Source organism: Fukomys damarensis, unplaced genomic scaffold (genome assembly GCF_012274545.1).
Source record: "Fukomys damarensis isolate Sample0158 unplaced genomic scaffold, DMR_v1.0_HiC HiC_scaffold_13, whole genome shotgun sequence".
NCBI lineage: Eukaryota > Metazoa > Chordata > Mammalia > Rodentia > Bathyergidae > Fukomys > Fukomys damarensis.
Genome location: NW_022900925.1, coordinates 24,390,971 through 24,412,641, shown reverse-complemented (window position 1 = coordinate 24,412,641; position 21,671 = coordinate 24,390,971). Strand labels below are relative to the sequence as shown.

General features: G+C 36.5%; 1 protein-coding gene across 3 annotated transcripts in view; it reads left to right on the top strand.

The window, feature by feature from the left end:
- The window catches only part of Usp32 (ubiquitin specific peptidase 32), a 128,568-nt gene that overhangs the window by 98,367 nt on the left and 8,530 nt on the right, over nucleotides 1-21,671 (top strand). For 2 of the 3 annotated variants that reach the window (XM_010626764.3, XM_010626763.3), the window contains exons 16-28: nucleotides 161-315; nucleotides 1,590-1,671; nucleotides 3,381-3,455; nucleotides 4,035-4,173; nucleotides 4,433-4,538; nucleotides 6,175-6,348; nucleotides 7,699-7,873; nucleotides 8,322-8,473; nucleotides 9,120-9,231; nucleotides 10,428-10,639; nucleotides 12,537-12,721; nucleotides 16,872-16,958; nucleotides 18,429-18,549. In XM_010626764.3, the coding sequence (XP_010625066.1) occupies nucleotides 161-315; nucleotides 1,590-1,671; nucleotides 3,381-3,455; nucleotides 4,035-4,173; nucleotides 4,433-4,538; nucleotides 6,175-6,348; nucleotides 7,699-7,873; nucleotides 8,322-8,473; nucleotides 9,120-9,231; nucleotides 10,428-10,639; nucleotides 12,537-12,721; nucleotides 16,872-16,958; nucleotides 18,429-18,549 (1,775 nt within the window). The remainder of the gene's footprint in view (nucleotides 1-160; nucleotides 316-1,589; nucleotides 1,672-3,380; nucleotides 3,456-4,034; nucleotides 4,174-4,432; nucleotides 4,539-6,174; nucleotides 6,349-7,698; nucleotides 7,874-8,321; nucleotides 8,474-9,119; nucleotides 9,232-10,427; nucleotides 10,640-12,536; nucleotides 12,722-16,871; nucleotides 16,959-18,428; nucleotides 18,550-21,671) is intronic. The other variant, XM_010626765.3, reaches the window with a different exon arrangement.

The following is a 21,671-nucleotide window of genomic DNA, read 5'->3' as shown; positions in this document are numbered from 1 at the left end:
TCATTTTAAAGTTTTATGGTATGCTTCATTTATAAAATTATTAAATCTATCATTTTCATTTCTCATAAGTATTTCCCTAAATAATATGGTCTACATTGCTTAGAGGGCTTTTTTGAAAATATATCTGCCTTTTTTCTTACTGTGATTATTATAACCATAGGAAATGTACCTTCTCCAAATGCTCCTTTAAAGCGAGTGTTAGCCTATACGGGCTGTTTCAGTAGAATGCAGACCATCAAGGAAATTCATGAGTATCTATCTCAAAGGCTGCGTATCAAAGAGGAAGATATGCGCCTGTGGCTATATAATAGTGAGGTAAGAGGCATTTCAGAGCCATGAAGAATCTGATTAAATGTTAAATCATGAAGTTTTTGTGTGATTATGCTAAAAACTCTATCTAGGATCTCAGAACTTCAGCTTTTAGGGCCAGGGATTTAGTTCTACTGCCTACCTCTTATGTGCAAGGACCTGAGTTCAATCCCTGGTACCAAAAAAAACAAAAACAAAACAGAACTTCAGCTTTTAAATTATGAAGTGTGTACATGTAGATATTTGTCACCTGAGATCCATAATAACAGTTAATCATCATGGCCAGTCCTGTCTTGTAAAGATTACAGCTCTATTTTAAAGTAATAAGAAATATCTTTCTCTTTTTCTAAGTAAATTTTTTGTTGGATTTGTTTGAAACTATTTTATACATGTTAAAAAAAATTTAAAGGCAGATACGGTGGTACAATTCACGATGCCCAAGAGGCTGAGGCAGTGAGGATCATGAGTTAGGGGCCAGGCTGGATTACAGAGGGCCTACCATACCCTATCTCCAAAAAAAAAAAAACAAAACCCAACAAAGTATGCAGTGAAAAAGTCCTCCTTCCAGCCTCTGGACACTATTATTCATTCTCGCAGAGGCAATGCTAATAACTACTTATATATTCTTCCTGATACATTCAATATAAATTATAGTTTTAACAATTCTGTATTCTCTAGTGCATTCTTTTCCTGCAGCCTCCTTTGTTGACCATTAAGTGGCAGTATCGTATTATAGTTAAAGGTACAATTCGTGGAGCTGCATTACTAGGGAATAAATCCTCACTGCTACTTTTCAATTGTGTAACTAAAAGCATATCGCTTAATTCTGTGTCAGTTTTCAAATCAGTCAGATGGAGAAATAAGAGTGACTCCCTCAGGGTAGTTGTGAGATTTAAAGGAATTAATTTTGTAAACACTTTAGATAGTGTGAGGTTAAACAAAAATGTTTAATTGTACTGCATTTCATTGTAGGTATTAAAGAAAATTTCTTTTCTACTAGCTCTTCAGAAAATCTGGGTTTCAGTAAACTTTGGTTTAGTATATATTGAATCTTCTCTCCAAAACTAGGGACATAGAGAATGTTTGTAAAATTAGGGAAATGTACATTATCTTTCCCTTGTTTGCCACTTAAATTCTTAATATTTTTGAATAACTATGATTTACCAAGTATCTTTGACATCAATTATGTAAATGAAAGAAATTTTCTATCATTTATTTTTATTTCTGTATTTGTTTCAAGTTTACTAACCAAGTTAACAAAAAAATTTCCACTTATACAGAATTACCTTACTCTTCTGGATGATGAGGATCATAGATTGGAATATTTAAAAATTCAGGATGAACAGCACCTGGTAATTGAAGGTATGAGATAGACATGCATTTTTATTCAGTTTTTAGGGGAAGAATTTAAAGAATTATTAATAATCCATTTTATAATTTTTCCCATGCCAACTATTGCTTGATTATTATGTTCTTTGTGACAAAGCAAATCCATTGAACTTATGCTACTTAGATTGCTTTTAAAGAAAAATAACCTGTCTGCTATCATAGATTGGCAAGATACAGGAAAAGTGAGTAGAAACAGATGAATTCCATTGCAAGTTTACAAAATTTAAAAAAAATTTTCAGCTACCTCCTTAAGTTTGAGTCTGGGACCAACTTTCTCATGCAGTTAGTGGCATAAGCTTTCATTACTCATCAATACTGGTTACTCATGTATGTTTCCAGTTAAATTTACACACTTGTATACATATCTTTGAAAACTTGATGTGATTTTTCCCGTGAAGATTCACAGAACTTTGTTAGTCACCTTTGCATTAAAATGAATAGATATGCCTCACAATTACAAGATCCTGAGTTCGATCCCTGGTACCAAAAATAAAATAAAATGAATAGATGTGGAGGTGCACACAGGAGACTGAAGCAGGAGAATGGCCATGAGTTCAAGGCCATCCGGAGCTACACAATAATGAGTTCAAGGCCAGCCTGAACTACATAGCAAGACCCTGTCTGTCCCTCTCTCCCTCCCTCTCTCTCTCTCTCTCTCTCTCTGTTTTTCTGGTATCAGAATTGAACTCAGGACAGCACCACTGAGCGAAATCCTCATGCACCACCACCACTCCCTTTTTTCCCCCCTTCAATACTGGGGGTTGAACATGACCTTGTGCTTGCCAGGCAGGTGTGGCACTGCTGAGCTATATCTCCCCCGCAAGACCCTCTCCAAAAAAACAAAACAACATCAAAAAGAATAGAGCCAGGCATGGTGGCGCACACCTGTGATCTCAGTACTTGGGAATCTGAGGCAAAAGGATTGCCGTGAATTCAAGGCCAGCCTGGCTACATAGTGAGTTCAACTCCAACCTGAACTACGTAGTGAGATCCTGTCTCAAAAAAAGGGTAGATACTTCAGCAGTAGTTACAATTTAAGAAAGAATTGTCGTATTTCTGATGTTTTAGGTTTAACAAATTCCATTGTCTGAGACTTTCCATGTCTGTGTGTTTGTCTTTGTGTCTGAGGTAGCTTTTTTGTTGTGGGGGGGATTTTGTTTGTTTTGCAGTGCATGACATTAAATCCATGGCCTTTGCACTAAGCTACATCCCCAGCCCTTTCTTGCATTTTTTTGAGGCAAGATCTCTATATAAGTTTCCTGGGTTGGGCTTGAGTTTGTGATCCCCCAGCCTCCCAGAGTGCTGGGATTAAAGGTGTGCATCATTGTGCCCAGCTGTGTCTGAACTTTTAATTACTTCCATAGATTGTTGGGTATGATTTTACTTCCAAGTTAAAATGAAAGTAGTAGTTTATTAACCCTATCAAGGTTTTTTAAAGACTATAGTAAAGAATAGGAATATTTTCAGAGCCAGTTAGTAAAAATTACTTGATTTGTTTTTTTAGTCCTGGTGCCAGGGATCAAACTCAGGACCTTGCACTTGTCAGGCAGCCTCAACACCACTGAGCCACATCCCTGGCCACTTGATTTTTTTTTTTTTTTTAGCACAAGATTTTTTAAAAAATAACATATGGGTATGGATTGTATGGGAAAAAATTAACACACTCTTATCTGTTTTTCCAGTACGAAACAAAGATATGAGTTGGCCTGAGGAGATGTCCTTTATAGCAAACAGTAGTAAAATAGACAGACACAAGGGTAAGTTATTTTAAAGAGATGATTTTAAACTTACTCTTTTTTGTTTTTGTATGGTAAGTCCATCATCAAATTATAAATTTTTGGGGCCGGGGATTTAGTTCACCAGCACTGTGCCTGCCTTCCAAATGCAAAGTCCTGAGTTCGATCCCCAATACCCAAAAAAAGAAAAAAACAAAAACAAAATTAAAAACTTTTATAACACTGCAATTATATGATTTATGTGTTTTTAAAGTCATACTTTGAGAATTTATTTTTTAAAAATCATAGCAATTAAAAAGAATACTTGCTGCTTCTGGATGACAACAAGCATGGATCGTGATTGCTAATGACACTGCATGAGAAAACTTGGCATTTGAAAAGCCTCCTAAAGAAACCAGTTCACTCAGCTGGTTAAATGTTATAAAAATCAGGACTGGGGATATGGCTCGGTGGCACTGTGACTGCCTAGCAAGCTCAAGATCCTGAGTTCGATTCCTTGTACCAAAAAACATTTTATAAAAATCAGTGCATTGAGTACAGTTAATTTTGTTTTATAGTACATTATTACAGTTACGTTTTGGTTCTCATTTTTTATTTTAGTTCCCACAGAAAAGGGAGCCACAGGTCTAAGTAACCTTGGAAATACATGCTTCATGAACTCAAGCATCCAGTGTGTTAGTAACACACAGCCACTGACACAGTATTTTATCTCAGGGAGACATCTCTATGAACTCAACAGGTAATATTTTTTGAACTGTTGGTGGCTAAATCTTCCATGGTTTTAATATAAATCCTTGCTCTCCTTTTTCTTTATGGGGCTGAGAGGGTGGGAGGAGTCTTCTTAATTGCCCTATTTAATATGAAGTAAGGACCAAGGAAGGGATACTAGTCTTATTTTCAAAAATGAAAAGGCATTTTGATGTGATAGGTATGTCTGTGCCTGTGTGATTGTGACTTTTGAGCATCTTTGACAACAGATCTTCCTTTTAAACCTCTAGGACAAATCCCATTGGTATGAAGGGGCATATGGCTAAATGCTATGGTGATTTAGTGCAGGAACTTTGGAGTGGAACTCAGAAGAATGTTGCCCCATTAAAGCTTCGGGTAAGCAGGTTGAAATAGTATGAAACTTTAATTTCTAAAAGCAATCTTTTAAGGACTGGAGATTTGGCTCAGTGGTTGAGCAGCCTGCCTCGCAAGCACAAGGGCCTGAGTTCGATCCCCAGTACCACCAAAATAGATAAATAAATAAATAAATATTTTAAAATGTACTAAAAGAGCAATCTTTTAACGCTGTATGTTTTCTCCGTTTAGCTTTTTAGTTTAATCAGTGTTTTTGCATGCTTCACAAGGCATAAACCAGGTATCCAGTATTTGTTCAAATATATACACAATACTGCTGTATATGAAGTGAGTAGGAAAAGACCAAGTGCATAGTCAAAGTTGGAATGTTCATTTTGTAATTTATCAAATATCTTTTTTTCAAATATCTTATATGCAAATAATTTTGTTTTACAGTACATTATTACAGCTACGTTTTAATTAGTTATAACCAGTGCATTTCCAGTATTACTAAGATAATTCTACCTGTAGAATTAAAAAATTAGGATTAAAGAATGGATATAAATTTTATATTACTATATGCAGTGGATTTTAGTTGTTAGAATTGTCTGTCTTTATTTTAAAATAAGGTATGCTGGGGATGTCACTCAGCCTTATAGCACCTGCCTGGCAAGCACAAGGCCCTGAGTTTGATTCTCAGTACCCAAGAAAACAAAGCAAAAGTTTTTCACATTTTGGTAGTGCATACCTATAACCCCAGCACTCTGGGAAGGAGGATCAAAAGTTCAAGCCCACATGGGCAACTTGGCCTATCTCAAAAATAAAAAACGGGGTGGTGATACAGCTTGGTACAAAGGCCTGGATTTGATCCCTAGTATTGTAAAATTAAACAAGCTGGACAGGGTGACGCATCTGTAGTCAGACTGAATAGCAAATTCAAGCTTAGTCTGAGCAATTTAGCAAGTTAGCAAGACCCTGTCTCAAAAATTAAAAATAAAAATGGCTGGGATCTAGTTCAGCATGAAGGCACTGGATTCAATCTCCAGTACTACCAGAAAAAAAAACAATAATCGTAATAGCTAAAAATTTGCTTGCCACTTGTTAAGTGCTATTCTAATTATTTTATGTGCCTTAACTCATTTAATTCTGTAAGTAATCTTATATGTGATGCAGTGTTTTATCCCCACCACCACCATTTTTGTTGGTAAGTACTGGGAATTGAACCCAGGGCCTTTGCACTAAGCTACATCCCAGCCCTTTTATTATTCTGTTGTTTAGTTTTAAGACGAGGTCTTGCTAAGTTGCTCCAGACTGAGCTCAAACTCGAAATCCTCCTTCTTCAGCATCCTAGAGTACTTTATCCCCATTATATGGCCCAGGAAACTTAGGCTCAGAGTCTTTCAGTATGGAAGTCTTTCAGTGTGACCAAATGTTATTTTACTATTTCTGTTTTAAATAACATGTGCCTGACAAATTCAATTTTGCTATATGATACAGAATTGGAAGTCAGTATTAGTCAAAAGGGTTCTCTTTTTTTTTTTTAGGGTTCTCTTATTTTTAGTCATTTGAGACTAAGAAAGATTCATTGATTATGATTAATGTCTTGATTGAGTCATATTTATTATAGGGTAGGAGGACTGTTATTCCTTATAAGGACTGTTATTCCTTATATTTATAGTGGACCATAGCAAAATATGCTCCCAGATTTAATGGGTTCCAGCAACAAGACTCCCAAGAACTTTTGGCTTTCCTCTTGGATGGTCTTCATGAAGACCTCAACCGAGTCCATGAGAAGCCATATGTGGAACTGAAGGACAGTGATGGCCGACCAGACTGGGAAGTAGCTGCAGAGGTTTGTCAGTTTTGAGTTTCTGATGTAAACAATAGATGAAATGCTTTGACCACAAATACATGTAAACTAAATAAATGCAAACAAGAATTTATATTTCCTTTTTTTTTTTTTTTTTTTTTTTTGAGACAGGGTCTCACTATGTAGTTGAGACTGACCTGGAACTTACTATGTAGCGCAGGCTGGTCTCAAACTCACAGTGATCCTCCCAAGTACTGGGTCTCAGCCTCCCAAGTACTGGGATTAAAGGCGTGTGCCACCATGCCCAGCTAAGAATTTATATTTCTGTGTGTTGTTCTTATGCATTAATACCAAAACAAAAGCACTCATGGAAATAGAAAAATGTTGCTATTTAACATTAATGGACTTTATGGCATAGGAGAGTGATGCTAAACCTTTCAGAGACGCTGTCAAACTACAACCTAAAAAAAATGAGAACCAAGACCTGTCATGTAAAGGTACAAGATCCCAGTAATGAATGTAACTGTATTGTATACCTAGAATGTACCAATAACCTAAAAAAAAAAAAAAAAAACAAACTACTACCTCAAACCCACTTATTGTTCACAAAGTGTCAACACTGTAGTTTAGAAAAAGCAACTCTAAATTAACATCTTTTGTCTTAAAAGAAAAACAGTTACACGTGTGCCATAGATTCATCATTATTGGCACAGAATGTAGGGATTATTATCCAGTGAATTTTTATTTATTTGTTTGTTTGTTCATTTATTTTTAGACAGGGTCTCACTATGTAGTTTGTGCTGGCCTTGAACTTACTGTGTAACTCAGGCTGGCCTCAAACTCATGGTGATCCTCCTGCCTCAGCCTCCCATATGTTAGGATAATAGGTACATGTTGCCACACCCAGCTTTATCGAGTGGAATTTAAAAAGTGTCATAGTTGCTAAAGTAATGTGTGGTGTGTTTTATTTGCTGCTGCTGCTGCTGCTGCTACTGCTTCCTTTTCTTTTTCTTTTTCTTCTTTCTTTCTTTTTTTTGGCAGTACTGAGAGTGAACCCAGGGCTTCATACATGCTACCAAGTGCTCTACCACTGTTGTATCCCCAGCCTCTGAATTTAAGTGTTTTATAGACTCCTCAGAAAAATTTCTTTCTATTTAATAACATTTTTTAACTCTCTCAGGTGGCCATACATTTTGAATTGTATACCTGTATTATAAATTCATAGATAAAAAGCTTGAATATTTTAAATTAAGATTAAGGATTTTTTTTTGCAAAAAGATTATATTCTTAACATTTAAATTCAGTGTACTTAGCCATTGTTATTAATTTGTGTGGAAATGTTTATCCTTTGAATTTTGCAAAGAAGAGTTTTATAATCTTTTTCCTTACTAGGCCTGGGACAACCATTTGAGAAGAAATAGATCAATTGTTGTGGATTTGTTCCATGGGCAGCTAAGATCCCAAGTCAAATGCAAGACGTGTGGGCATATAAGTGTACGATTTGACCCTTTCAATTTTTTGTCATTACCACTACCGATGGACAGTTATATGCACTTAGAAATAACAGGTAGGTCACAAAGTTTTTCCTTTTACCTGGTTCAGTTGGTGACCTGAATTTGTACTTAAAGTTAATTGTTTACGATGAGTTCATAGATTTGTAGTCATCATGTTATACTCTAGCAGTCTACATTCAAACATAATTTCAGGTTTGAAAGATTTGGAACATGAATCCATTCTTGTGCCCATTGGTGGTGCTTTTAGTTTCAAACATGCCAGAAACTGTAACAACTTGCAAAGCTTCTCACAGTTCTGTATCAGAGAACATCAAAAAACTCATGATTTTACCCAATATTCTTAAGTACTATGTTTTCATTTACATATTAAGTCATTTACATACAAAATCCTAAGGGGAAATGTTTAGTATTTGCAGGTCAGATGTATGTCTCTGCCAACAATATAAAAGACTTTCAGTGCGACTTGTATTTTATTGATAAAAGATCTTTTCTCTTTACCAGTAATCAAGTTGGATGGTACTACCCCCATACGATATGGGCTAAGACTGAATATGGACGAAAAGTATATAGGTTTAAAAAAACAGCTGAGTGATCTCTGTAGGCTTAAATCAGAACAAATCCTTCTTGCAGAAGTACATGGTTCCAACATAAAGGTAATATTAACTGTTTCTAGGAAAACTTTTATTCCATTCTTCAAACTTTTCTCAATTGTCATTAGTTAATTTTTACATTATATGATCAGGGAAGATATTAGGAGGACATATTTTATAAATGTATCACCCTGGGCTAGGGATTTAGCTCAGTGGTTCTTCTCCCTGCCTTGCAAGTGCAAGGACCCAAGTTCAATCTCTGGTCAATAAAAGGGTATCAGCTGGGCTTGGTGACACACACTTGTAATCCTAGCACTTGAGGCTGAGGCAGGAGGATCACTGCAAGCTTCATTGCCTGCCTGGGCTACATAGCAAGACCCTGTCTCAAATAAAACCCCCTCCCACAAAAAAGAAGTCAGTCATGCACAACATATTTTCTTCCTATCTTTGACAGTGATAAGTGAATTATCACTTAGTGGTTCCTGCACCTACCTTGCAAACTCAAGGAGCTGAGTTCAATCCCCGATACCAAAAAAAAAAAAAATAGTATATCAAGCATTTGTCTTTTAGTTAGCCAAGAAAAATTATTCAGTCATCTTTTTTTTATATGAAAGCTTCTAAAACATTCTCTTTAAGGACATCAGATAGTTTATCCATCTCTTATGAAACACCTTCCTTCTCATCTTCCTTTTTTTTTTTTTCTTTGCAGAACTTACCTCAGGACAACCAGAAAGTACGGCTCTCAGTGAGTGGATTTTTGTGTGCATTTGAAGTTCCTATCCCGGTATCTCCTATTTCAGCTTCTAGTCCTGTACAGACAGGTAAGGTAGCACTGGATCTCTTTCTCATGATCTGGACAGCTTTCTGGGCTTAAAGGGTTTCCTTAAGTGACTAAGTTAGGTTGCTACTAGTTCATATACCATTAATATTCAGGTCTCTTTTAGCTCTTTTGCCTAATTCTAACATTTCAACATGATAGGAGAGGAAAATACCACCGGAAAACTTAATAAATGTAGGTAAAAAAGAATCTCTTTATCCCGTCACTGCATCTGATTTAGTGTGGTTACTCAGTGAGTCCTTTGGGCTATTAATATGCTCTGTTCTTATTTATACTGCTTATAATTTGATTAATTCTGTAATATAAAAGGCTTTATAAGGAATAAGCCTCCTCTCATTGACATGTAGTAGACAGTACTATGGCGAGTTCAAAGATGATTTATTTAGTGTTTTGTTTTGTTTTTTGGACAGAGTTTCACTATGTGGTTCAGGCTGACTGGCTGGCCTTGAACTCACTATGTAGCCCAGGCTGGCCTCTCAAACTCATGGCAATCCTCCTGCCTCAGCCTCCTGAGAGCTGGGATTACAAGTGTGTGCCACCACGCCCAGCTAGTGGTGCTTTTAAATTTATATCATCACTGTCCAATAGAACCCTGCAATGATGGAAAGTTTCTGTGATCTTTGCCCTTCGTGACAGTCATGCAGGTTGTTGAACACTTAAATGTGGCTAATGAGATTGAGGAAATGCATTTTTAATAATTAAAAAAAGCAACATCTGGCCAGTGGCCATATTGACAGAGCATGTGTAGGGGATTAAAAAATTTTAGAGGCAAGGAAAAAGAAAATAAGTAGTAGAACTGACTGTGCTGCAACACAGTGTTCATATTGGTTTCTGCAAGAATTCTGTTTGATTGTTTTCAGCATTTATTCCTGCTTTTCCATTTATTCTTAAGTGTGAGTTGTGACAGTAAAATTTGGAATTAAAGAATTATTTGAACTATGGTTTCTCCCTGTCTTATATTAAAGGTCTTAAGGTCCAGGTCCTTGGACTCCTTAAGAGCAAGGATAAAAGCACCACAAGATAAGCCAGGCATGGAGCACACATTACTGGAGCTCCTGGAGAGCCTAAGGCAAAAGGATCACAAGTTCAAGGCTAGCCTGGCCTACCTAATAGAGGAAAAAAAAAAAAGTACCACAGTACCACAAATTTATGATGCTATTTGTATCTTTGAATTTATAGATTTCTCCTCTTCCCCATCTACAAATGGAATGTACTCTCTAACTACCAATGGGGACTTACCTCGAGCACTATTCATCCCTAATGGAATGCCAAACACTGTTGTGCCATGTGGAACTGAGAAGAGCTTCACTAATGGAATAATGAATGGTCATATGTCATCTCTTCCTGACAGCTCCTTTACAGGCTACATCATTGCTGTCCACCGAAAAATGGTTTGTTTCAGTGTTAGGCAGCATACTTTTGGTTTTATCAGTGTCATTTATGAAGTAGCCATTTTCTGTCTTAGCAGCATCTTCATTGAGCACATTTCCAGTGAGTTATATATGCTAATGCACATGATTGGAGCCAGGAATTAGTATCACATTTGAGGACCAGTATATGAAATGGTATTCCTCACTTGTGAGGCTAGCCAATAACCTGAGTACTACCTTGTTTTAGAATTTGTATCTTCTATGCATTCATAATCATGTACATCTTCTCTGTCATATAAATGTGAATACCTTTGGAGAAGGTTTGGTGGTGGTAGTATGTTCATGTGTGTGTGTTTGTGTGTGTGTGTGTGTGTGTGTGTGTGTGTGTAAACAGCAAGAAAAAAATGAAATTAAAAAGGTACTTTGTTAATTTCCTAGACCTGCTATAGCAAATTACCATAATCTTGGTGGCTTAAAAGAACAGAAATTCTTTCATAGTCTAAAGTGATTGACAGGGCTGTGCTCCTTCCATTCCTCCTGCCTCAGCCTCTCAACTAGCTGGAATCATAGGTATGTACCACCACAGTTGGCAAGACCAGATTTCTTAAAGAATTAAGAATGTCCAGGTATTCATCAGATTTTTTAATAACTCTGAATTCCCATTCCATTATTCTAAACTATTGCTTTGTTAAGCAAACATTTCCAATCTAATCTTTTTTAGTTTATATCATTTGAACATCCTGAATCTGAAAATTTCAGGATACTTACCCAGTAAAGTTTATGCAAATATTTCAAAATCCAAAAGACTGCTGGTCCCAACCATTTTGGATAAGGGATATCAAAGAATATAAGAAGAATCTCTTTTATCATACTCAAAGTTTTGTAAATTTTTTTGGTACCAGGGATCAAATTTGGGACCTTGTGTTTGCAAGGCAGGCACCAGAACCACTGAGCTAAATCCCCAACCCAGTTTTGTAAATTTTTTTTTTTTTTTGGTACCGGGGATTGAACTCGGGTCCTTGCACTTGCAAGTCAGGCCACTGAACCGCTGAGATAAATCCCCAGCCCCAAGATTTGTAAATTTTGACCTATTGGGTACTTTAGGAAAAAAAGACTAAAGTCACTTAGATGCTTTTAGGAAGGTGGATGAGTTGTTATTAATTAAATAGCTGTATTTCACAAGTCTCCAACAATTTAAAAATTGCTACTTCAATAACTACTCTAAAGACTTATCAGAGAATTGCATTATGAACCAGGTATGGTGTTACTTGCTTATAATCCCAGCACTCAAATGGCTGAGTCAGGAGGATTGCCAATTTGGGACCAATGTGGGTTACATAATGAGTTCAGAACTATATTGCAAGACTTATCTTTAAAAATAAAGAAAAAAGGTTGGGCAGACAACATGGTGCCGCATACCTGTATAACCCCTGCATTTGGGAAGCTGAGGCAAGAGGATCAGTGTGTGAGTTCCGTGCCAGGCTGGATTACATAATGAGACCCTGACTCAAAAAAAAAAAAAGAAAAGAAAAAGAAAAAGAAAATTATATGTTAAGGAAGTTTTTTATTTGTATACTTTCTAGAGTAAAAAATGTGTTTTAATTATTTAAAAGCCTTGAGATACAAAACTATTACTAGTTTTTACATATGATTCAGTGTGTGTGGGAAATGCTTATCAAAGAAAGCTATAGTTTGAAAATATTAGTTACTGAAATCCAACTGGTAACTCCAACTGGCAATACCTCAACCTTTCAGCAATATTACTTTAACCATTGTCATCATATAAACAATTGTTCCAAAAGAGAGAGTATGGTAGAAACTAATTTGAAAATATATAGCAATGCATGTTACTAGAAGAATGCAGTCCTAGAAGAATGAGGCCTATCTTCTCACTCTCTTCTCTTATTTATACATACAGATGAGGACAGAACTATATTTCCTGTCCTCACAGAAGAATCGGCCCAGCCTCTTCGGAATGCCATTGATTGTTCCGTGTACTGTGCATACCCGGAAAAAAGATCTTTATGATGCAGTTTGGATTCAGGTATCTCGACTAGCCAGCCCGCTCCCACCCCAGGAAGCTAGTAATCATGCTCAGGATTGGTAAGTTCGAGAATTAGCCTCAACTTGTGGTTTCCAAAATCTATAAGAATAATTTATATGAATTCTGTATGATAATATGACCCATTCCCCATCAAGTTAATCACTCTTAGAAGAACCAGAAAGCTCATAATTCAGCCATTTGGTTTAATATTTTGAGTAAGAAATATAGCTTGCTTTTGTCACCTAGACATGTTAGTGTGTAGTAATTATTCCTCTAATCTTACCTAACTCCCTTCTACTACTGCTTCAGGTAATATCCTTGTTTTTTGTTGTTAGAAGAGTAAAGAGTATGAAGCCAGGGAGGATAGCCCATGCCTATAATCCCAGCACTGCCTGGGAGGCTGAAGTGCAAGTTTCCAAAGTTTGAGCCCAGCACAGGCAACTTAATGACTTAGCGAGGCCCTGTTTTCTGAATTTAAAAAATTAAAATGGGCTGAAGATGTAGCTCAATGCAAAGGCCCTGCTTTCAGTCTCTAGTACCACAAGAAAAAAAAAAGGACTATGAATTTTCCAGGAAATTTGTGTCATCTCAACATCTCAATCTTCCGAAATTCACAGTGGGAATGACAGTATATTTGTCTGTCATGAACTCGTTGTTGTTCTGGTCCTGGGGAGCAAATACAGGACCTTGTGCTTACAAGGCAGGCATGGCGCCATTGAGCTAAATCCCCGGCCCTGTCATGAATTCTTAAAGTCTCATGCCATAACAAATAATTCAATTGAATTATGTCCGTGCTGTTATTTTAACTTACACAATAATTCCATAAATTTATTACTTTTTTCTCATTGAGTTTATTGGTACTTTTTAGGTATAAAACAGTTGCATTCATCATTGGGATCTTGTACCTTTGTATGACAGGTCTTGGTTCTCATTTTTTCCTCATACCCCTGCTATTTTCCCCTATTTCCTTTCCCCTATCATAAATATATTTTTAAATAAATTTTACTTTATCTCATTCCCCTACTTAAGCCCCCTCCCCTCCCTGTGTGCAAAAGTATTAATTTAGATAAAGATAATAAACATTTTCTGTATTCTTTTCATTCCTCCTACAACTATTCTGTTGAGTTAGTAAATGCATTTACTTTGGACAATCATTGGGATTGTGGGTGCCTTATTTATATGTCAGTTAAATTGAGCATCGTTTACTGTCACGGTGCAAATGAGAGTTCTGCGTAGTAAGTTATTTGTTATAGTGTAGAGTTTTTTGATGATTAAATGGGACTTAAATTGACTAAATCTTAAAGGAAAACTGCAAATAATAAGCAGTTTAGTTGATGAATGTATGTTCAGTAAAAATGAGTTTGGGATGAGATTAAATCTGAAGTGAAAGTCTGATTGAATTAAAGGGCTTTTCCCAAGATTTGCAACAAAATTGGGTATGGATTATGAGAGAAAGAGGAGTCCAAGCTAAATTTTCAGCCTGAGCAATTGTGGATGGTGCTATTTAACAAAACAAAAACTAGAAAAGGAAGAGCATGTTTTGGCAAGAAAGGACAGGAATCAAGTTAGATTGAAGCTATTTGTTGTTGTCTTCAAGTGAGAAATTCACTGAAAGTCCTTTGCTGGAGATAGAAATATAAGTGTCATCAGATAATTGGTATATAAAGCACCAAGATGAGATAATATCCCTGAAGAATGAGAATTAGATATAGAAGATGCCCAAGATCTGATTCTTAATGCATTCCAACATTTAGAGGTTGAAAAGGAGCAGCTGTATGAAGGAAACCAGGATAAAGCAGTTAACCAAAAGTTAAATGAAGAAAGCATTTCAAGAAAGAAGTGACCAGTTGTTTCAAATTAGAAATTAAGTATGTTGGGCGTGGTGGCTCACGCCTGTAATCCCAGCACTCGGGAGGCTGAGGGAGGAGGATCGCTGTGAGTTCCAGACCGGCCTAAACTATATAGTGAGTTCCAGGTCAGTCTCAACTACATAGTGAGACCCTGTCTCAAAAAACCAAAAAAAAAGAAAAAATTAAGAGAAATCAGAATTGTCCACTACATTTCATAAAATGACAGTCTTTAGTGACCTTTGAAATCTTTTCTAGTGGAATAGTGTAAATGAGGGCATGAAGTTTGAAGTGGCTGTTACAAAGACAATAGGAATTTAACTTTGAACGTACACTTTGAAATGTCTATAGATGAAATGATATCATGCCTCTGATTTCTGTCAAAGAATCCAGTGAGTCACAATAGCCCCAAAGTAAAAACAACCCAATTATTAGACTCAACAAATGAATGGATTTACAAAACACAGTATGTGTGTTGTTGGAATAATATTCACCTATCAGAAAGAATGAACTGCTGTTACATGTAGCAACATGAAGCATGAAAACATATTGCTAAATCAAGGAAGCCAGACACAAAAGGTCAAATCTTTTATTTTCAGTATATGTAATAAATAAATTTATAGAGACAGAAATTAGATTAAGGATGGGGTCATGGAGAGGCTTGAGATGGGGTGTTAGCTTTGCATTACTGTAACAAATGCCTGAAATAGCCAGATTAAAAATAGGAACGTTTAAAAGCTGGTCATACTGGCACATGTCTATAATCCTACCAGTTAGGAGGCTGAGGCATATGGATTGCTGCAAGTTTGAGGCCAGCCTGGGCTACATAGTGAGTTCAAGGCCAACCTGAACTACATAGTGAGCCCCTGCTTCCAAAAACAAACCCAGATAAGGGGAAAGATTTGTTTTGGAGGTTTCAGTCCATGGTTGTTTGGCGTTATTACTTTGGGGCCTATAATACAGTAGTACATCATGGTAAGGAAAGAATAGTTGACCAAGTGACAGACAGGAGACAAAGAAGAAAGGAGACTTGGGTCCCAGTATCCCGCAGCAACCTATCTTCTTCCACTAGGTTCTGCCTCCTAAAGGTTCTGCCATCTCTTAGTAATGCCACAGGCTGGAGATCAGGCTGTCAACATATGGACCTCTGGGACATGTTCAAGATCCAAACTGTAGCAGGAGAGACATTATTTTTGTTTAAAAGCTACACAGTTCCCTCTGAGAATGCTACACAGTCATGTCGTTCCACTGTCTTTTGATTTCTCATGCTTAACTTCATTTGAACATGATACTGGACAGTTAAAAGCTTCAGCAATCATTCATTGGATAGATAGGTGGTTATGTGAAAAGCGAGGGAGCTCCTGTGTTTGATAACAGTACTCACTTTTGCCTTTACAGTGCCTCTTTATTGTGGTTTCATTACTTTCAGCAGCCATGTGATAGCCACTACCAACTGCCAAATGAGCTGTAAAATCATTGCTTCTACCTGTTTGTTGAATGGCTTTTTCTCCCTTCTGCTTTATGAACTGTAATTGACAAATATTAATTAGTGTGGCACTGCTCTTTTATAGGGTAATTAGTGCTGGAGATTGAACCCAGGGCCTTGCACTTCAACATGCACTGTACCACTGAGCTACACCCCAGCCCATGAGTTTTGTATACTTACAGTGTAATATGTATAAATTGTTACATTGCTTCTTACTGAGGCAAGGATTTTTTTCTTTAATTTGGAGACCTTATAAGGCTCTCTTGATACAGTTTGTAACTGTTAAAAGAAGTTACTCTAAAAATATAAAGTCTTCTGTGGTATGTCAGTGTTCTTATCATAGAAAGGTCTTAGTTTAATGTGAATTAAGTCTGCTGTGATAAAATTAGGGCTGAAGGATAATTGAGGTTTCATTTAATGATTAGCTTATCTTACAAAATTTGTACTCTTTTAGAGACATCTGGCAATCTGGAGTGTGTACCCTTCTGTAAACAAGAACATAGCCTAATGTAGCTGGTGCAGAGCTGTAGCTAACGGATTAGGAGAAGTGGCATTGAGCTGTGAGCATGACATACTGTTGAGACAAATCCTCTTTTTTTTAAATGAAGTTTATTGGTACATTTTAGGTATACATTATGATCACATTCATCATTGAGAATTCGTACCTGTACATGGTATATCTTGATTCTTGATTTTTTTTTCCCCCTTTACCTTTCCCCTGCCTTCCACCCCTCCCTATTTACAAAATAGCTTTCTGTTTTTTCCTTCTTTTCTCTAGGAAAATGCTCTTTCCTAGGATCACTCTTAGAGAAGATGAAAAGGATCTCAAACCAGAAATGCTTCTTAGATTTTTTTGGTTTGTGTTTTCTGTTTCAGTGACGACAGTATGGGCTATCAATATCCATTTACTCTGCGAGTTGTACAGAAAGATGGGAACTCCTGTGCTTGGTGCCCGTGGTATAGGTAAAGTTACCTCTGCTAAAGAAAAGTTTTAGAAGAATTGTAACTTCAGATATTATACCTTTTTCATATACTTCCAGTTTTGAGAAATAATAGTAAATAATGAGAAACTTGAAATAAACTTAGTGGGCCGGGGATTTAGCTCAGTGGTTCCACCTCCTGCCTCTCAAGCTAAGGACCTGAGTTCAATCCCTGGTAACAAAACAAAACAAAAACAATGAAATAAACTTAGTAATTGTTCTCATTCATCTTCTTCCCATTCATCTCTTCTTTGTAAGATAGACAGCTAAATTTTGCTTTTGAGATGTAGCCAATTTTAAAAACTCTGCAAAAATATATTATATGTATATGTATATGGTCCACTCCAGATCCAGAGCTTAAAATCAAAATTTTTTTATTCTGAACTATTTTTGTAGAGAGAGGATCTCACTATATTGTCCAGGCAGGTCTCAAACTCTTGGGCTCAGATACTTCACCCTCCTCAGCCTCACAGCTGGACTACAGGCACATGCTACTGTGCCCAAACATACTACTCTAAACTTTCTGCCCCTAAAAATAGATGAGTTTGGCAACTCTGAGCCAGTAAAATATAGTTTACTTACTAGACACTGTTGTAAGTCTGGGATTTTTTGTTATCTGGTTTGTTTGGTGCTTTGGTTTTTTTTGTTTTGTTTTGTTTTGTTTTTTGAGACAGTAGTTCAGTCTGGTTTTGAAGCCTGGGATACATAGTGAACTCACGGTGATCACCTGGAACGACAGTGATCCTCCTGAGTGCTGGGATTGCAGGCGTGTGTACCACCATGCCTGGCTTGTGTTTTGGTTTTTAGAAGAGTTATGGAGATTGATTAGAGAAATACCTGATAATACTGAAGTCAACCATTAGAGAGCTGGAGTAGTCCTAACAGACTGAAAGGAATCGGGAACCATGGCTTGTCATGTCTTCCTCCATACAACTCCATAAATTTTTATTTGCATTTACCTAATGCGCCATTTTACAAACAAGCATATAAGCATTGTTAGATATGTTATCCTACCTCGACTATTAACTAAATATAGAATTTCTTTAGAGGGTCAGGGATTTAGCTCTAAATCCGGTGTTTACACCTGCCTTGCAAGCACAAGGCCCTGAGTTCAATCCCTGGTACCAAAAAAATTTTTTTTTCTTTAGCACAGATGATCTCAAATAACCATTTCGTGTATATAACTTATTTATCTTAAGCTCATATCTTCCTGCATGTTATCAGATGTTTATAAGGTGCTATATAAAATCAGACTTAGAGGTGATAAGCATAATTCCCTCAAATAATAATTAATAAATATTACTACATTTGTTAGTGTGAAATTAGAAACCTGTGGCAAATTATGAAGCTAAGAGGAAAGTAGCAAAGTAGTAAGGGAGAATATTTCTGATTAAGAAAATTTAGATTCCTTCATAATAATTTCTTCATCTGTGGACCTTTTTCTTTCTTTTAGATTTTGTAGAGGCTGTAAAATTGACTGTGGGGAAGACAGTGCATTCATTGGAAATGCCTACATTGCTGTGGATTGGGACCCCACAGCTCTTCACCTCCGCTATCAGACATCACAGGAAAGAGTAAGTGCTCAGGGCCACCATAAACTGGTGGTTTTTATATGGGAAATTTTTCCCAACTTAACTGTATAATGACAATGTAAAATAACAAGAAAAAACAATTATTGGGACATTCTATGCCACTTAACATATTCACATGATTTCTTGAGGTTTTTTTCCCCCTAACATTGGAAATCAATTGTATTGATGCACTAAATTTCAAAAATATTAGTAACAAGTAAATCTTGAAACAAAGGTTATAATTAAGACATTATATTCTCTGACCATGACATACTGATAAGCACTTTCTTCCCATTTATTAATGAATGAAGCTCTAGCACTTGATACCCACAATTACTTAACTGCTGTCCCACAGTGATAGCTACTGTTTTCAATGAGTGTGGTGATCACAAAAATTAATGTTTCATGTGGGCCAGGGATTTAGCTCAGTGGTGCCGTACCTGCCTCTTAAGTGCAAGATCCTGGGTTCTATCCCTAGGACCAAAAAAAAAAAGTTTCAGGACTGTATGCCTAAGATTACATCTCAGTGGCTCTTCACACTTGCCTTTCTCTGCTGTCACTCTCTAGCCAAGAGTGGTTTTTTAGTTTTTGTTTTAAGTTTAATATAAAGGATACACTAAAATATAAAATAGGACTGTAGGTTAGCTTAGTGGTAGAGCAGTTGCCTGGCTTGTGCCAGGCCTTGGGTTTGATCTCTAACAATGAATTTAAAAAACGAAAAAAAAAAAAACTGACTCCATACCTAAGACTGTTTGGTTCAGGCAGTTTTTCATCAAGCAAATATTGTTTGAAGGGTAGGGTAGCTGTATTAAGAATCTGATGGAGGCCAGAGATGTAGCTCAACCACATGGCACCTGACCTACCTGGCAAGTATGAGGTTGTGAGATTGATCCCTGGTTAAAAAAAAATCTGATAGAGAAGTAAACAACAGAATCAAAGAAGTTTTATTAGTCATACTAAGAATTATAGTGAGTTTTATGTTGATATGCCTCTTGATTGTTGGAAATTTGCTTTATTAATAAAAGCATTCTCTTTAGATAAGTTCATAGTAGTAATTGACATTCCTCTTTTTATGCTATTGAGGAGTAGAGAAACTGTCAATTCCAGGCCGAGTGCCTTTTTGGATTCCTAAATGTGTATCTCCACACCTTGAGGCTCCTGACAGCTTTTTCTAGCTGAGTGTAATTTATGATATTTACCAAATGAAAGATCACTGAGCTAAAAAGATAAAGAAAAGCTGAAGAGAAGTTGATGTTCCATATTGTGCTGTCTGCAGCAAGGTAATTTAATAACCTTAGCCATGCTTCCTTTGAAGAGGAAAGCTGTAGCAGTTCATAGAAGGATTCCTAAATCTTTGTTATCACAGAATCTGACAGGATATTATTCTGACAAAAGACATTTTTATCAAAGATATTTTTGCCAAGTGTGGTGGCACACACAAACCTGTAATCCCAGCACTCAGGAGGCTGAGGCAGGAGGATCACTGTGAGTTCGAGACCAGCCTGGGCTACATACAGAGTTCCAGGTCAGTCTCAACTACATAGTGAGACCCTGTCTCAAAAAAAAATTTTTTTAGGGGTTGGGAATTTAGCTTAGTGGTCCCACCATTGCTTTTCTTGCAAGTGGAAGGTCCCAAGTTTGATCCCTGGTACCAAAAAAAAAAAAAAAAAAAAAAAAAAAAAAAGATATTTTTTAAATTGGCTTTGTAAATAATAAGCCCAATGTGCAATTGAAAAGGCTCTGTAGGATATCCCATTAGAACAAGGGCCTACAGTATGAATAGTTCAATCTTGCCCAACTTCCACTTTCAGTGAGGCACTTAGGGTACCATGGAAACAAGGGGCTGTTGCTGGAGAGTGAGGACACATGAGTAATCTGGGCTCTTCCTACATGTGGTTTCTGCATGTGCTGAGACAGTCACGTAGACAATAAAACCAAGTATATGGACAGTATATTTTACATTTTTTTACCAGTGACTTCCCTGCTAGGAATTTTTCCTAAGGAAATAGAATACTCTATCCATCATACAACATAAATAGCAAAAATATTCAAAATAATGTTTGCCCCACATTAGAGTATAGTTAAATAAAGCATGAAATATTATTGGATAAAATATTATACAGTCCTTGGAATGATGATTACCCATTTTTACTGACATTTATGGCAAGATGGCACTAGTTTTTTCATAAAGACAAAAAGTTACATATACCGAGAAAAAAAATCTCTTCAATTTTTTTTTAAAAAAATACTGTTTAGGAGGAGGACAGAAGAAAATCTGCTTTTGCATTAAGAATGTAAAAAGATTTCTCTGCCTTTTTACATTTTTGACAAGGGTATATGTAAGAATTTTAGACTATTTGAACAGTAATAAACATATATCCAAAAGGCAAAAAGAATCTTTATCAGAGAAAATGTATTGATAATTAAATTATAGTCTGTCAATATGTTTTTATCAGCCTTCCTTCGACCAGTACTTGCCTGTGTCCTACAGAAAATGTAGTCAATAAAAACCCAACATTCTTTAGTAGCAAATTATAATCTCTGGTTGGCCATAAAGCAGCCCTGGTAGAGAGAATAGAGATACTGTTTAACTGGCTGTGAACTATACTTGATACACCTCTTATACCAACAACCATGACATGTTTCCTTTGAAGCATATCAGTTTTTTCTTTAGTTGACCACCCCAAAAGATAGAGTTAGTATATTATTACTACAGAATTTGTGCTCAGAAGTCAGTGACCCACGGTCAAGCCAAATTTTCTCTTTTAAAAACAGAATTTTTCCTCCAGTTCTTCCTTTTAATGAGTCATTTTTTATTTGCTTCTGAGACAGACTCTGGCTATGTAGTTCAGGCAGGTCTTGAACTATGTATCCCAGAGCCCTGAATTTGCTGTGAATCTCTTGCCTCAGCCTCCCAAGTGCTGGGTTTACATCATGCACCCAGCTTATTGAGTTCTTTAGACCAGATGTAATGCAGTGCAGTGCTAAGACCTTAACTGAATGATCAACTCCAACCTCGATAGTTTTAATGGGCATCTGACAGCCTTGTAACGCAGCCATCTTCTTCTATAGGGAAAAAGTTTCATCTATAAACCTGTTCTTTTTTTTTTTTTTTTTTTTTTTTT